The sequence below is a fragment of the Stenella coeruleoalba genome, assembly GCF_951394435.1.
Source record: "Stenella coeruleoalba genome assembly, chromosome: 6".
Taxonomy (NCBI): Eukaryota; Metazoa; Chordata; class Mammalia; order Artiodactyla; family Delphinidae; genus Stenella; species Stenella coeruleoalba.
Window position 1 is genome coordinate 126562437 of NC_137151.1, and position 16629 is coordinate 126579065.

The window sequence follows — 16629 nt, forward strand, 5'->3', positions numbered from 1 at the left end:
GGAGTATTCCTAGGTGAGGCAAAGTATTACTAGGTTAACAAGACCAGATTTAACTTTGGACTTTACTCTTTGAACAAATTGTAGAGGATGGAGAAAAAAAGTTATTTACAGAAAACAGTATCTACATATGTACTCAGAGGTGCAAAGACAAAAGAGACTTAAGTATGTGCTGGCATTTCAGAAGCAGTTCTCAAAGAGCTTAGTTTTATTTCCTTGAATTTGAATTTTAAGAAGGTCTAAGATCCTTCTTCATCCTCAGTCTTGGGAGCCAAATAGTACTTTAAATGTCCCATAGCAGCAATTTTATACTCTACGACGAGGGGTACATCTGCAGACATACCGAGTGTTACTGTAGGAGAGAGTGGAGTGGCTTTTGTAAAGAAGTTCAGGTACCTCAGGGCAAAAGTTAGCCGAACTGGTTCATTCATCTCTATGGTAACAGCTTCCTCTTCTTTATCAACATTCCTCGTTTGTGACAACTTAATATTTCCATTTCCAAGTTCTCCACTTGCAGAAAATTTCACTCCATCTTTTGCACAGGAAATTACAACAGCACCTCCAATATGACTGAGATCTCGGCATCTACGTGCAAATTCACCAGAAGGCATTTTTACTACACAGCTGCACTCTTGTTCTGGAATTCCAAGCTGTTCGACGTCTAAATCCATTAACTTCATTCCATAATCTGAAACCTTTTCTTGATTTGGAGCTTCAAATACTAGGGCCAAGGCGTCCGCGTTATCTTCAGCCCTTAGTGTGATGATGTCTTCCTTGCCAGCACATTTCAGTATTTTGGACGTGCTGGTGAGGTTCACGCCCATGGCCAAGTTGCGGTCGCAGCGGTACCTGCCGAAGCCCTCAGAGCGCAGGGTGAGCTGCCTCAAGGGGACATGGGAAGAGTCCATGCTCTGCAGGTTCACGCCACTCGAGCTGATGTCCCAGAAGGCCTCACTGATGAGGTCCTTAAGTGCCTCAAGCACCTTCTTCAAGATGGAGCCCTGGACCAGGCGCGCCTCGAACACGCTGGCGGAGTTGCAAGGACACGGCTACTGGCGGAAGGAAGGAGGAAGGTGTAGCCGACTTAGGCTTCAGAAGATGAGAGCGACTGGGGGAACTAACCTATGAATGCTTGAGACGGAGGAAGCCCACAACCAGCCCGCCGCGCCTGTAGCAGTTTAATCAGCAGTCTCTTCTTACCCCGAGCCTGGTGACCTCCTCAGAGATGAATTCCTTTGAACCCTTTACAGAAGTCAATTCCTTATCGATTAGCACTTAACTCGTAATAGGGTTTGGGGTTGGGGGAGCGGGATTGGAAACAATAATTAATAAGAATAAGCAATAATAATAATAACTAATTTAGATTCCCAACTGCTCATTCTTTTTAATAGTAATGCTTATTCTCTTTATCAGTTCTTAAGTTTATCAGTATCTATCTCTTTACTGGACTCTCCTACACCAACCCCCCTGCCCTATAGCATGTGGGTATCATCTAGAATTTTGACTATAGTTTATTACAGGTATACTTTTTTGTTTGTTTTGTCTTAGTCGTTGCTTTAGTAAGTGATTTGGTCACTCAGAGGTCCAATATTCTACAGTTCATTTCTTTTCTTGCTGTAGGGCTCTTTTTAAATGTCTCCAAAAGAGTCTTTGTGTAATAAAATTTCTGAGGACTTCCTTAGGCGTCTGAAAATATCCTTATTTTGCCAGTGTGTAAATGATAGCTTAGCTGGCTATAAAATTATGAGTTTAAAGATTGTGGTCCTTTGATATGGAAACTATCACTCTACCATCTTTCTGCATCCAGTTTTGTCATTGATAAATATGGTGTCAATCTGATTGGTGTTCCTTTAAAAATTACTGTTTGTTTTCTCGTTGGAAGTTTTGTAATTTCATCTCCTTAATGTCCATAGATTTCGCTGTAGTGTGTTGAGATGTGGCTGGCTCTTTCCCCCGCTTATTGAGATTGTACCTATTCCTCAAATCTGGGAAATTCTTGGTCAATAATTTTTCAAATATTGTCTCCCTCATCCTAATTGTTTTCTCCCTTCTGGGACCCTAACGTCTGAAAAGACAGTTCTTCCGTCTTCTGTATTGCTTGACTTTCTACTATGAAAAGTCCTTTTCGTAGCTTCATTGTTTCGAGAATTCCTAAGACTGGTCTTCTTATTTACTAATCTCAAGTTAAATTCATTTTCACATTTAACTTAGCTGCTGATATTTTTAAAATAAATAAGTAAAAAACTACCTCCTTGGTTTTTTTCTGTATAACTTCTTGTTCTTTCATCTTCCCAATATTCCCTCCCCACTGGCCTTCTTATTTCTTAGAAGGGATGGAACAGCCTTTTTAAAGCTTCTTGTTCTGCTTTAATGGAATAAATGGAATCCTTATTCCATTGATTCTGCTTCATCTAGTATGAATTTCTTTCTCATTCTGTTGTCTTTCTCTTTATAGAAGTTGTATTCCTAAGAAGTCTCATTACTTTTGCTGAGAGATTATGCTTTCCTGAGATCTTCTCTGTCTTTGCTGGGAATGGGTACCTGAGGGGAGAAGATAAAGCTCATGTAAGAACTTGGTCTGCTTCTGACGATTTTGTGGGGTGGAAGGAGGGTGCATCTCATGGCGAAGAGCGTCTAGTGTTACACATCATGTCTCCTCCTTGGCACTGGTCTTATTCAAGAACTGCCTCCCTGCTGTGATTGCCTAACACCCGAGCAGAGAGAAAGGAATGCTAGGTGGCTGGAAAGTCTGGAAGGACCTGTTTTGAACTGTTCTTCATCCCAGTGAGAGTGTAGCAGAGTCCTTGATTTACCCCACCACCCCCGCTAGCCCTGGGATGGCTTCTCTTCTCACACAGACTGAATGGGGCTCCACAAAGCTTCTGGAATCAGTGGATTGAAGTCTGACATCAGTCTTGGAAAATCTCAGCCATGAGCTCTTCAAATACAGCTTCTGCTTCACCCTCCCCTCCACCTCTCTCCTTCTGAGACTCCAAATATAAGTAGGTTGATCCAGTTGACTTGGATTCAGGTCTGTTTTTTCTGGTCTTTTCTTTCTGTCCACTAATCTTGTCTTCTGCTGTACCCTGTCTGCTCTCAAATTTATTCAATGAGTTTAATTTTAGGTACTGTATTTTCACTTACAATGTCTAGTTGATCTTTTTTTAATAGATTCTAATCCTTTTTTGAAATTCTCCATCTTTTTAGCCACTTAGTGCATCTCTCCCAGATTGTGGTTGACATGTTGGTACTTGTTAGTTAAATCTTTGTGTGTTAACCCCAGTGTCTGGATCATCTATTGATCTATTTTATTGACTGCTTTTTAGCAATCATTACTCGTATTTTCATACTTCATATTCATGTAAGTTTTGATTGTAGACCAGACATTGTCCATACAAAAACAATAGAGACTAAAGTTGATATGACTGTTCCTCTGAGGATTCCCCTTCCCCGCCCCCAGATAAAAATAATCACCTCAACCTAATTAGAAATTGAGCTGGTTCAAGACCGGGTTGCAGCATTAGAATTCATCCACATTTGTGTTTTCCAAGTCTGAAGGATGATGCCTGTGTTAGTCTGGGTTCTCCAGAGAAACAGAACAGATAAGATAGAAAAGGAGACTTATTGGGAGGAATTGACTCATAGGAGATGTCCCAGCTCAAGCAACAAGGCAGATAGAAAAGGGCCAAATTTCTTCCTCTGCCTTTTTGTTCTATTTAAGCCTTCACAGTGTTGGAGAGGGTTTTCACATGCGGGAGGGCCATCTACTTTACTGAGTCCACCAAGTCCAATGCCAATCTCATCCAGAAACACCCTGGCAGACACACCCAGAAAGAATGCTTAATCAGATATCTGGGCATCTTCAGATCCAGTCAAGTTGACCCGTAAAATTAACTATCACCAAGTCTGACAGGGGGTGTCCCTAGCAGATGAGGTGGAGATCTTACTGCCTTTCCAGCCCAGCTGTTCCGTCTCTTGCACCCTGATACTCAGCAAGGAATCTGCAGGAGAAAACAGCTACATCTCTTGGTCTCCTCTAGACTCTAATCTCTCATGCCATCCAACATGATTTTCAAAATATTCATGAACTTATCTTTTCCCCAGGACTGTCCCTCTGCCTAGGCAAGCCCCAACACTAGCCTCTACCCAGACTCAGAAAATGCCCTTAGGAAAGTAAATGGTTGGTGATCGCAGCTCACCTAGGAATGGCTCTGCCTGCTCTTGACTTTTTAAAAATTGAAATATAACAATATTGTGTTAATTTCATGTGTACCACACAGTGATTTGATATTTGCATACATTATAAAATGATCACCGTAGTAAGCCTAATAACCATCTGTCCCCATACAAAGTTATTACAATATTATTGATAATATTCCTTTTTCTGTATATTACATCCCCACGATTTATGTATTTTATAACCAAAATTTTGTACCTCTAAATCCCCTTCACCTACTTCACCCAATCCCCCACCCTCTTCCCCTCTGGCAGCCACCCATTTCTTCTATCAATGAATCTGTTTTTGTTTTGTTTTGTTTTGTTTTTTAGATTATACACATACAAATAAAATCATACTGGTCATATTTGTCTTTCTCTGTCTGACTTATTTCACTTAGCATGATACCCTCTAGATTCTTCCATGTTGTTGCAAATGGCAAGATTTCATTCTTTTTTATTGCTGAGTAATATTCTATTATATAAAAATATCACATCTTCTCTATCCATTTGTGTCTGTGGATGGACGTTTAGGTTGCTTCCATATCTTGGCTATTGTAAATAATGCTTCAGTGAGCATTGGAGTGCATATATCTTTTCAAATTACTGTTTTTGTTTTCTTTGGGAAAATACCCAGAAGTGAAGTTGCTGGATCATATGATAGTTCTGTTTTTAATTTTTTGAGGATCCTCCATACTGTTTGCCACAGTGGCTGCACCAATCTACATTCCCAGCAATAGTGCAGAAGGGTTCCCTTTTTTCCAAATCCTTGCCAACACTTATTATTTGCTGTCTTTTTGATGAGAGCCATTCTGACAGATGTGAGATAATATCTCCCTATGGTTTTGATTTGCATTTCCCTGATGACTAGTGATGCTGAGTATCTTCTCATGTGTCTGTTGTCCATCTATGTTTTCCTGGGAAAAATGTCTATTCATGTCCTCTGCCCATTTTTAATTGGTTGTTTTTGTTAATCTTGAGTTGTATGAGTTGTTGTCGTTGTTGTTGTTTTCTTGGGATATTTTGGATACTAACCCCTTACTACAAATATTGTTTGAAAATATTTTCTCCCATTCGGTAGGCTGCCTTCTCATGTTGTTGATGGTTTCCTTTGCTGTGAAACAGCTTTTTAGTTTGAGGTAATCCCATGTGTTTATTTTTGCTTTCATTTCCCAGCCTGAAGAGATGGATCCAAAAAGAATATTGCTAAGACTGATGTCAAAGAGTATACTGCCTACGTTTTCTTCTAAGAAACTAGAAGACGCTCTCCTCAATGAACTTGCCTGCTCTGGAATTTAATTTGTCTGGTCCTTTGTACTCCCGTGGCTGTCCAATGTCTTTATAACTGTAAATTTCCCTAGTTGCTACGGTGGGAGCGATGGTCTGCTGATTCTTAGTATAAACCATGTAGAAGCTGACACCTCTTACAGTTGTTAGGGGCAGAAAATTATTGCCCAGTGCCCGGGGGAAGGGGCAAGGGCACACAGTGAGAACTCCCCTTCTCATATCCCATCACCAGAATCTACCCTTTTTCTACTCTAGGGCATCATTCCTCCCTCTACTCACTGACCCAGAAGCCCACGTACCCAGAGGTTCTCGAGGTTTTATTTATTTATTTATTTTTTATGGACTCACCAACTTGCCTCTGCTTTTTGGGGCATCACTGAGATTGATTTGGGGGCAGGAGCCAGTGGTAACCCATGCTAGTGACTCATCATATCATGAACCAGAATTACAGCAGAGACCCAGCTCTGCCTCATATTATCTACATCCCCCTGAGCAAATCACTTCACCTCTCCTTTCCACAACTGCAAAACAGTGTTGACCTAGATCACACACTGTTCAAATGGGTATAAAAATATCCTGAAATCTTTAAGTGTTATGTCCATGTAAGCAATTATTATTTCTTGCTCTTTGAAACCAATACTCTTATAGAATCCATCAGTATCACTACTTTGAAAGAGTAGTACATAGAACTCCTTTACGCCCTTTACCCAAGTCCCTCAATTACACATATTTTCCCCATTTGGATATCATCCTCAATGATAGATAGATAGATAGATAGATAGATAGATAGATAGATAGATACTTTTCTCCTAAACTATTTGGGATAAATTGCAAACACCACGTCTTTCCCCTAAATATTTTTTGTATATTTCCTGAGAATAGAGATATTCTTAACAGGAAATGAAGTAAGAATACAATACTCGTAAGTGATCTGGAGTTCATATTCCTATTTGCTAGCTATCCTATATTTCCTTTTGTGGTCATTTTCCTCAGTCCAGGGTCCAGTCCAGGATCACATGTTGGGCTGAATTTCATGCCTTTTTAGGCTCATTCTTTTCTGGAATGGTTCTTCAGCCCCTCTATCTTCCCCTGAACTTGACAGTCCTGGAGAGTATGGGGTAGATATTTGCAGGGTGGCCCCAGGGTTGAATCCAGAGGATGTATTTGGGCAGGTCCACCCCGGAGGTGAGGTTGTGGGTGGCACAGCACATCGGGAGGCACTTGGTAAGCTGGGGTCAAGTTTCCAACAGTCATCCCAGCAGTCACCGGAGACTCCAGGCTGAATCAGTGCTAATGGTGATGCTGCAGAGCCGTGGTTCTCGAAGTCTGTCACCCCTTCCATTTATTAACTCACCTTCTACTGCAGGGAAGAGCTTTTCCTTCCCCCTTGTTCATTTATCCCTTTACTTTTGAATTGGTATGATCTCATGGATTCTTACATTATTCTGTGGGTTATAATCTGCTACTGCTGCTGGCCGTCAAGGGACTGTTTGAGTACGTACCTCCTGAGTGATACCCCTGTAGGGTCCCATGGGTCTCGGAGATTGTAGGATGAATGCGTAAGCGGGTCAAGGGGTGAGCTCTCGGTTGTTTTGAGAAAAACCTAGTGAATCAGAATTAGCCCAGGTGCCTATTCCCTAGAGTGATCTGCTTTTCTAGCGTGGATCTCCCAGAGCCCCTGCAGGGAGCCCTGCCTCCCAGCAGCCCGGAGAAAGAGCCAGTCTAGGTTGGACACCTGCTGTCTCCCTTCCAAGCCTGCCCACCCTGCGCTCAGCTTGAATTATCCCCCAGACCTGCTGCTAAGGCCCCTTGCTGATCATCTCCAAAACCCCTCAGCAGGAGCGACCCTCCGTGCTGTAGGTAGCCTAGCGCCGTGTCGAGAGCCTTCCACCTGCCCACTCCCGCGCTCCTGGGCACTGCAGAGCAGACAAGCTCCGTGCTGTAGGTAGCCTAGCGCCGTATCGAGAGCCCTCCACCTGCCCACTCCCACGCTCCTGGGCACTGCAGAGCAGACAAGCTCCGTGCTGTAGGTAGCCTAGCGCCGTATCGAGAGCCTTCCACCTGCCCACTCCCACGCTCCTGGGCACTGCAGAGCAGACAAGCTCCGTGCTGTAGGTAGCCTAGCGCCGTGTCGAGAGCCTTCCACCTGCCCACTCCCACCCCTCAGCAGGAGCGACCCTCCGTGCTGTAGGTAGCCTAGCGCCGTGTCGAGAGCCTTCCACCTGCCACTCCCACGCTCCTGGGCACTGCAAAGCAGACAAGCTCCGTGCTGTAGGTAGCCTAGCGCCGTGTCGAGAGCCTCCCACCTGCCCACTCCCACGCTCCTGGGCACTGCAGAGCAGACACGCTCCGTGCTGTAGGTAGCCTAGCGCCGTGTCGAGAGCCTTCCACCTGCCACTCCCACGCTCCTGGGCACTGCAGAGCAGACAAGCTCCGTGCTGTAGGTAGCCTAGCGCCGTGTCGAGAGCCTTCCACCTGCCCACGCCCACGCTCCTGGGCACTGCAGAGCAGACAAGCTCCGTGCTGTAGGTAGCCTAGCGCCGTATCGAGAGCCCTCCACCTGCCCACTCCCACGCTCCTGGGCACTGCAGAGCAGACAAGCTCCGTGCTGTAGGTAGCCTAGCGCCGTATCGAGAGCCCTCCACCTGCCCACTCCCACGCTCCTGGGCACTGCAGAGCAGACAAGCTCCGTGCTGTAGGTAGCCTAGCGCCGTGTCGAGAGCCTTCCACCTGCCCACTCCCGCGCTCCTGGGCACTGCAAAGCAGACAAGCTCCGTGCTGTAGGTAGCCTAGCGCCGTGTCGAGAGCCTTCCACCTGCCCACTCCCACGCTCCTGGGCACTGCAGAGCAGACAAGCTCCGTGCTGTAGGTAGCCTAGCGCCGTGTCGAGAGCCTCCCACCTGCCCACTCCCACGCTCCTGGGCACTGCAGAGCAGACAAGCTCCGTGCTGTAGGTAGCCTAGCGCCGTATCGAGAGCCCTCCACCTGCCCACTCCCACGCTCCTGGGCACTGCAGAGCAGACAAGCTCCGTGCTGTAGGTAGCCTAGCGCCGTGTCGAGAGCCTCCCACCTGCCCACTCCCACGCTCCTGGGCACTGCAGAGCAGACACGCTCCGTGCTGTAGGTAGCCTAGCGCCGTGTCGAGAGCCTTCCACCTGCCACTCCCACGCTCCTGGGCACTGCAGAGCAGACAAGCTCCGTGCTGTAGGTAGCCTAGCGCCGTGTCGAGAGCCTTCCACCTGCCCACTCCCACGCTCCTGGGCGCTGCAGAGCAGACACGCTCCGTGCTGTAGGTAGCCTAGCGCCGTGTCGAGAGCCTTCCACCTGCCCACTCCCACGCTCCTGGGCACTGCAGAGCAGACAAGCTCCGTGCTGTAGGTAGCCTAGCGCCGTGTCGAGAGCCTCCCACCTGCCCACTCCCACGCTCCTGGGCGCTGCAGAGCAGACACGCTCCGTGCTGTAGGTAGCCTAGCGCCGTGTCGAGAGCCTTCCACCTGCCACTCCCACGCTCCTGGGCACTGCAGAGCAGACACGCTCCGTGCTGTAGGTAGCCTAGCGCCGTGTCGAGAGCCTTCCACCTGCCACTCCCACGCTCCTGGGCACTGCAGAGCAGACAAGCTCCGTGCTGTAGGTAGCCTAGCGCCGTGTCGAGAGCCTTCCACCTGCCACTCCCACGCTCCTGGGCGCTGCAGAGCAGACAAGCTCCGTGCTGTAGGTAGCCTAGCGCCGTGTCGAGAGCCTTCCACCTGCCCACTCCCACGCTCCTGGGCACTGCAGAGCAGACACGCTCCGTGCTGTAGGTAGCCTAGCGCCGTGTCGAGAGCCTTCCACCTGCCCACTCCCACGCTCCTGGGCGCTGCAGAGCAGACACGCTCCGTGCTGTAGGTAGCCTAGCGCCGTGTCGAGAGCCTTCCACCTGCCCACTCCCACGCTCCTGGGCACTGCAGAGCAGACAAGCTCCGTGCTGTAGGTAGCCTAGCGCCGTGTCGAGAGCCTCCCACCTGCCCACTCCCACGCTCCTGGGCGCTGCAGAGCAGACACGCTCCGTGCTGTAGGTAGCCTAGCGCCGTGTCGAGAGCCTTCCACCTGCCACTCCCACGCTCCTGGGCACTGCAGAGCAGACACGCTCCGTGCTGTAGGTAGCCTAGCGCCGTGTCGAGAGCCTTCCACCTGCCACTCCCACGCTCCTGGGCACTGCAGAGCAGACAAGCTCCGTGCTGTAGGTAGCCTAGCGCCGTGTCGAGAGCCTTCCACCTGCCACTCCCACGCTCCTGGGCGCTGCAGAGCAGACAAGCTCCGTGCTGTAGGTAGCCTAGCGCCGTGTCGAGAGCCTTCCACCTGCCCACTCCCACGCTCCTGGGCACTGCAGAGCAGACACGCTGCTTGGAAAAGCACCTGGCAGCACATAGCAAGAATCATAAAATCGTTTGTTCCGTTTGACCTCCCGGTGACATTTCTGGGAAGTCGTCCTGAAAGAAAATTCCAAAAATGGCAACAGCCTATGTGTAAAGACGTCTAGTGCAGAATTATCTGACTCCCAAGGCACACTGGACACCTGTCGGTCGGGGAATGGTAGGTCATTTATGGTACACTGAATGGGTTGAATATTATATTTCTTCTCCTGTGATTCTCAAGATTATGAAGAAGTAAGAAGAATGTGTGATGTATTCAGTAGGAGAATGGAGACTGCAGAACCTTGAGTATCTTTATGGATAATAATGATATCCATATTCTCCATAATAATACGGACGAAAAGGCTTCCTTCCCTGGAGAGCTGATATCAGAGCTCCTCCTGGGGAGGCGGGTGGCATTGAGTTCTATGGACACACAGGTGGAGGCTCCCAGGCCCTCGTTTAAGGCAGCCTTGATTGCTGGTGAAAGTTTGATGGTCACTGAAACGAGAATGGTCCCCTCTAAACTGGACCAGCGCTGGGCCGGCATGGGGAAAGTACAGGAGTATCTGCTTCCTCACACCCACACCAGGGGTCCAGGGCCAGCTGCTCTTACCTGGGCGCGTCTGAGCAGTGCAGGCAAACTGTATGCAGGACCAAGCAAAGAGCAGAGAGTGCCAAAGCTGAGGAGAGAGATCCCTACAGGCTTCAGCTGCTAGGGGCCTCCTGGCAGGGCCAGAATCGGAGCTGGGACCTGGGTGATGACTAGGACCCGGGGAGGCTAATGAACAGACTTATGGGCGAAGGGGATCTTTCTGTTCTTGTTCACAGCTTTATGGGGATCCAATTAACACACGATTCACCCATTTAAAGTACACAATTCAATGACCTTTTGTATATTTCTAGAGTGGTGTGACCATCACCCCTGTCAATTTCAGACCATTTTTATCACCCCCCAAAGAAACCGTGTCACCCCCGCAACGTTCCCATCCTTCCCACCCTCCCCAGTCCTAGGTAAACACTGATCCACCTTCTGTGTCTCTGGATTCGCCCGTTCTGGACATTTCATATAAATTGAATCACATAATGTAGCGTCTCTTGCTACTGGCTTCTTTCAGCTAACGGTGTTTCCAAGTTTCATTCACATTGTAGCACACAGCAGCCCTTTATTCCTTCCTGTGATTGAACAATATTCTGTTCTGTGCATACCATATTCTGCTTATCCATTCATCGGCTGATGGACATTTGGGTTGTTTCCACTTTTTGCCTCTACTGTAGACGCTGCTACAGACACTTGTGTACAGGTGCTTGTGTGGATCAATGTTTTCATTTCTTTTGAGCATATACCCAGGAGCAGAATTGCTGGGTCACATGGTAACTGTTTAACTCTCTGAGGAGCTGTCGAACTGGGTCCTAAACTAGCTACATCCTAGCGTCTGTGGCATCCTAGTGTCTGTGGCATCCTAGTGTCTGTGCATTTCCCTGACGGCCAATGACATTGAGGCTCTTTTCATGTGCTTATTGGCCTTGTTCATATCTTCTTTGAAGACGGATATAGTCTCTCGCATTTGACAAACCGCTCCCACACCTCCTGTCTGGTGTGTGGTGAGCATCTGGGTATTTATTTATTTATTGGTATTTATTTTTGATCTGGCATTACTTTCTTTCCTCTAGGAATTGCATCCTTCTCCCTTTGGGGAATAGCTCCCCCTTCCCTCCGCCTTTTTCCTAATGTGTGTGGTGCAGAGGGTCCCCCTCTTTTTCCTCACTCATCTCCACAGCCATGGCAATTGTCTAAGGTTGGCTGGAAGTGAACCTGGGAGACGGAGGCCTTGAAATGGACGTCAGGACTGCGAGGCATGTGGGGCAGCAGCCTTCACACGGAGAGAGGCAGGGGATGAGAGATGGCAGGAGAGTGGGGACCTGGCCCACGGGCTCGTCTGGGACCTGCCAAGATGCAGTGGAGACCGTTTCTTGGGTTTCGGCTGCCACCAAGGCCCACGCACTCTTTGAGTGCGTTTCCGCACCTGTGACCAAAGACGCAAACCTCTGGGGGGAAGGCAGGCAGAGACTGATCTGCAGATGAGCCTACTGGGCAGGAGGAAGCTGAGTGCCTGTTTTGAGGTCCAGAGATCACGCTTATTTATCTCTTGTCCCTGGTCTACTTTGACATCTCACTGGCGACAAGTCACTCAGGTGGCACGGGACCGGCCGAGTTCTCAGCCCTGCCTCCATGGAGCAGGCTCTCAGGCCGCGCAGCCAGACCCTCATCCCACAGACGACGTTCCCATAGCAATCCCTGGGGAGGACAGAGCCTGTGGGGATTCACAGAGTGCAGTACTTTGACTTTCATAGAAAAGAGGCAAGTTATAAGCACAAGTGGTGTTTTACATGGGCCTGTGGGCAATTTTTCAGTGAAAATTCAAACCCAAGGCTTCAGGGGCAGAGGGAGAGAGCAGTAGTTTTCTTCAAACCTACTAGGCACCAGAGCCTCTGCTAAGCAGGTCACCTCTCTGTAGACAAGGAAACCAAGGCCAGGTGGGATTAAACCCTCTCCGGGGAAAACCAAGGAACCAGGGGCCACCCTGGAGCTCAGGGTTGCAGCTTTCCTGGGTCACAGAGCCCGGGCCACGGACCCGCTGTGAGGCTGGGTTCTCGACGCCCTCTCCGTCCGCGGGGCCAGCATAGGCTGAGCACACGCCGCCTTGCTGAGCAGACACATGACACCCACAGAACCTAGGAAATGGGTCCAAAGCCCCTTTACACGTGGTCTGACTTTACAGGGCTTTAATAGGCATCAAAGTATTCCTTGGAATTTAGGGGTTTGGCAAAGGTCTAAAATTGGTTTTTAAGTGCCTGTGGCTTGGCAAATCCATACCGCGCTTTGGGAGGTTCCCTTCGCTTCCAAACCCACGCAGGGCTTAGAAGGAAAAATAGTATGGACCCTGCTGAACGAGCCTCACTTATTCCTTGAACATTTCATTCTTTGCAAACCAAAGAGGACAGGGGTTTGAGTTCTCCCTCTTGGCACCAGGATGTGCCCTTGACAATGCTGAGAGGGTTTCAGCCAGTTTTGGGTCAAGTGTTCCTCGTAGTTTGGTACCAAGATCAGAGCTGGGGCCTTCGGAATGGTCTGGAAGGTGGTGGCGGAGGGGGTTGTGGGAGACCCATGAGAACGTGGGCAGGAGAAGTGGCCCCCTGGGCTTGGAGAGCAGGTCCTGAGGCCGTGTCCACACTCCCCGGCCGTCCCCTGTCCCACTCACACGGTCTTGTCCAGCGCTGAGCCTGGAGTGTTCGGTGACAGAGCCTGAGGCCTGCCCGAGCGATAGGGCAGGAGGGACACAGGCAGGCACACTTTCTGGTCGGGGGCCCCCCAGCCCCGCACGAGCCAGGAGCCGAGGAGTGAAGCCCTGAGCGACGGCTGGTCCAGAGCCTCCCTTCTGTACTGCTCTCCACTGCCTGGTGGAGCTGAGCGCTCTCCATGGCGACAGCGTGAAATCCACTGATTTGTCTTAGTCATTTTTAAACAAACAAAAACCATTTTTATTTAGAGGTAAATGTAGATTCACACGCAGTTGTAAGAAAAAATACAAAAAGAAAAAGAAACGGCAGAGAGAGACCCCCGCACCCTCCACCCACTTTCCCCAAAGGTAACATCTTGGGTGACTAGAGTATAACATCATAACCACGAAACTGACATCAACACAAAACACCCAGGGATGCAGATTTGCCAGTTTCACATGCCCACCCGCCCCATGAGGGCATTTAGTTCTGTGAATTTAATCGCACGTGTAGGTTCCGGAATCCACCAGCACAGGCTCCCTCGGGCTCCTTCTACAGCCGCACCACCTCCCTCCTGCTCCCTAAGACCCGTCACCACTATCTGCTCTCCCGTCTCTGTAATCTCATCATTGTAAGCGGGTTACACACTATGTAACCTTCTGAGACTGGCTTTTTCCGCTCAGCATAACTGCTTTGAGATCATTCAAGCTTTTGTACCAGTAGTTCTTCCTTTTTATTGTGGATCAAGAGTTTATGAAGCGCGGAGGAACCTCAGGCTACTTACCATGCACGTTGTTAATGGGCGTCTGTGTTATTTCCAATTTGGGGTTCTTATGAGCAAAGCTGATATACACGTCAAGGTACAGGCTTTTGCGGGAACATGGTCTTCATTTCTCTGGGATAAATGTCCAGGAGTTCATGGTTGGGTCATGTGTAGTCGCATGTTCAGTCTGGTAAGGAACTGCCATATTTTATTGCAGAACAACTGTCCCCCTTTACATCCCCAGCGGCAATGGACGAAGGGTCCACTTTCTTGGCATCCTTGCCAGCATTTGGTGTTGTCACCATTTTTACTTTAGCCATTCTGATAGGCGTGCAAAGTGGTGAGATAAGAGTTCCTGGAAACAACCCAGACATGCTCAGGGACCTTCCACGGTGCAGGCTGCCTGTGGGGACCATGAAGCACAGGGCCCTCCCCGCGCTCTGCTTCTCCACAGACCCTCAGGCCCCCTCCGCTCACCTTCAGACCGTGTCGGGTCTGTTTGCTAGCATTTGACCTGGTCACACAGCCCAACATCTCAGAACCCCCAATGGCCTCCAGCTTGCAAATCCACCCCACCTTTTGTCCCCTTAGCCTGGAACGCTGTCCCCAGAACCTCATAGCCACCCTCTCTCAATGTCAGAGGTCCACCCAGAGAGAGGCCTCTTCTGCCCACGCCAACAAAGGCAGCTCTCATTCACGATTTCCCTACTGATGCTTAGAATTAAACTACTTCATCTATTGCTTGTTATCTGATTTTCCCCCATAGAGTCAATTCCTTGCGGAGATCGATATTTCCAGCGCCCACATAATGTACAATGGGCAGGGATGTCAATCAGTATTTGGTAAATATCTGAATCAATGAATGGATGGAGGTGTGAGCCTTTAGTTTGAACTCTAGTTAGAGCACCAACAAAAGGAAATGCTTGGCCACGGCTGATGCGAAAGGCCCACTGGAGCCTTGGAGGTGGCTTTATGCCAGGCTGAGGTCCAAGGCCACAGGGTATTGTCCCTGGTCCACCGAGCATCCTTCCTGCAGGTCTGAGGCCCCGCCCCTTCCAAGAAAAGTACGCGATCCCTCTTCTTTCTTACTCAGCGCTAAGTTAGCGATGTCATGTTTCCATATGGCTGGTGTATCCAACCTAAATATTTTAAATAAAAAGAAATATCAGTATTTTTTTCTCTACCAGAAATAAAACTATGACTGTTTAACACACCCCCTCCAAAACTTATCCTCTGAACAACTTTATTCCACGCAATTAAACATGAATTTCTACACCCACACACTCAGGCCCTGAAATACATTGTAGACATGTTTCTAGAAAACATTCGTTTCCCTCATTGTGTTTTCAGAGACGTTTGTCTGTGAAGACTTGTGTTCACAGTTATAGGACATTTGACATGCAGGTGTGCTTTGTCCCAGAGATTAGCAACTGTTTTGGTCTTGGGCCTCTTTATACACTTAAAAATTACCTCAAAGAGCTTTTGTTCATATAGGTTATATCTGTCAATATTTACCATATTAGAAATTAAAATTAAGCATCCAAAATACTTATTTGTTCCCTAAAAATAACAATAATAAACCTGTTACATGTTAATATAAATAATTTGCTTAGGAAAGCAACTGTATTTCCATTAAAAAAATAAATACAAATAGTGGTGCTGCTTTATAATTTTACCAGATCTCCCCAAAGTCTGACCTGATAGATGGCAGCTGTGCTCTCACACCTGTTTCTATAACCATCAGGTGAATATGTTTTTTGGTTGAAGGACGTGGAGAAAATCCGGCAGACATGTTGTCCAACAAACAACAACTCTCCTGACAGTTTCTTCATATAATTGTAGATATTCTTCTTTGACACTATAGCAAACTTGACAATTTCTTGACGGTCAGTTGCAATGTGGAATCTGAAACACTATCAGTAAACTTTTTCTTCTGTTACATTAAAGTGCATTGGTTTCTCTTTTTCTTCGAATGGATCTTTTGCCTTTGCCTGATTTTGTAACATCATGTCTTGGTCACTTGGAAAATATGGTTCACTGAGTTCTGTGGAGTTTCAAATGTAGACACATTTCATTATACAATGTCCAAAAAAACACATTTGCTGATATCACCAGCCATCTTATCAGAAAATTCTTTAAGGAATGGGAAGCTATGAAGGGTTGCATGGTAGATAGATACACATTTTCCAAAATTCTAATTTTCACTTGAAAGTTCACATTATATCATTGGTAGCAAATACTGTCAGTGGCTTCCTTTGGAATGACCAGTTCACTTCATTCATTTTCATGGTGTCTGCGAAATGATAAAGACTAACTAGTTTGTCTGCAAGTTGTTCTTTCAAGTAAAAATGATGTTCCACAGAAAAGGGCAGTTCAGCTGCTGACTCAGTCACCCAGGCTTTTCCTGAAAAGCACAAATACTGTGCTGCAGTTTGCAGAGAAGTGTTGTGTGTGCGCTCTCCACCTTGTAAGGATATTAACAAGACGGGCTCCTCAAACATCGAGATTTAGTAGAACTCATAATTTTGTCGTTCCATGCAGAACACTGTCAAGTGAAAGGCCTCACCTTTGAGTGCCCAGTTCAGAGGCACAAGAGACGACCAGCGCTGATTCAAAGCACAGCACCTGCAGTGTCACCTGTCACTTCCTTTGCACCAGCAATGCAAATGTCAACACTGTGAAAAAAGAGTAACA

General features: G+C 47.8%; 1 protein-coding gene across 1 annotated transcript in view; it reads right to left on the bottom strand.

Moving 5' to 3' along the window:
* Nucleotides 1-236: 236 nt before the first annotated feature.
* LOC307187857 (proliferating cell nuclear antigen-like) overlaps nt 237-16629 on the bottom strand; it is a gene marked incomplete at both ends in the record, with an annotated part of 48004 nt that continues 31611 nt past the window's right edge. Inside the window, one exon of the mRNA XM_079924379.1 lies at nt 237-1046. Within this exon, the coding sequence (XP_079780505.1) occupies nt 237-1046 (810 nt within the window). The remainder of the gene's footprint in view (nt 1047-16629) is intronic.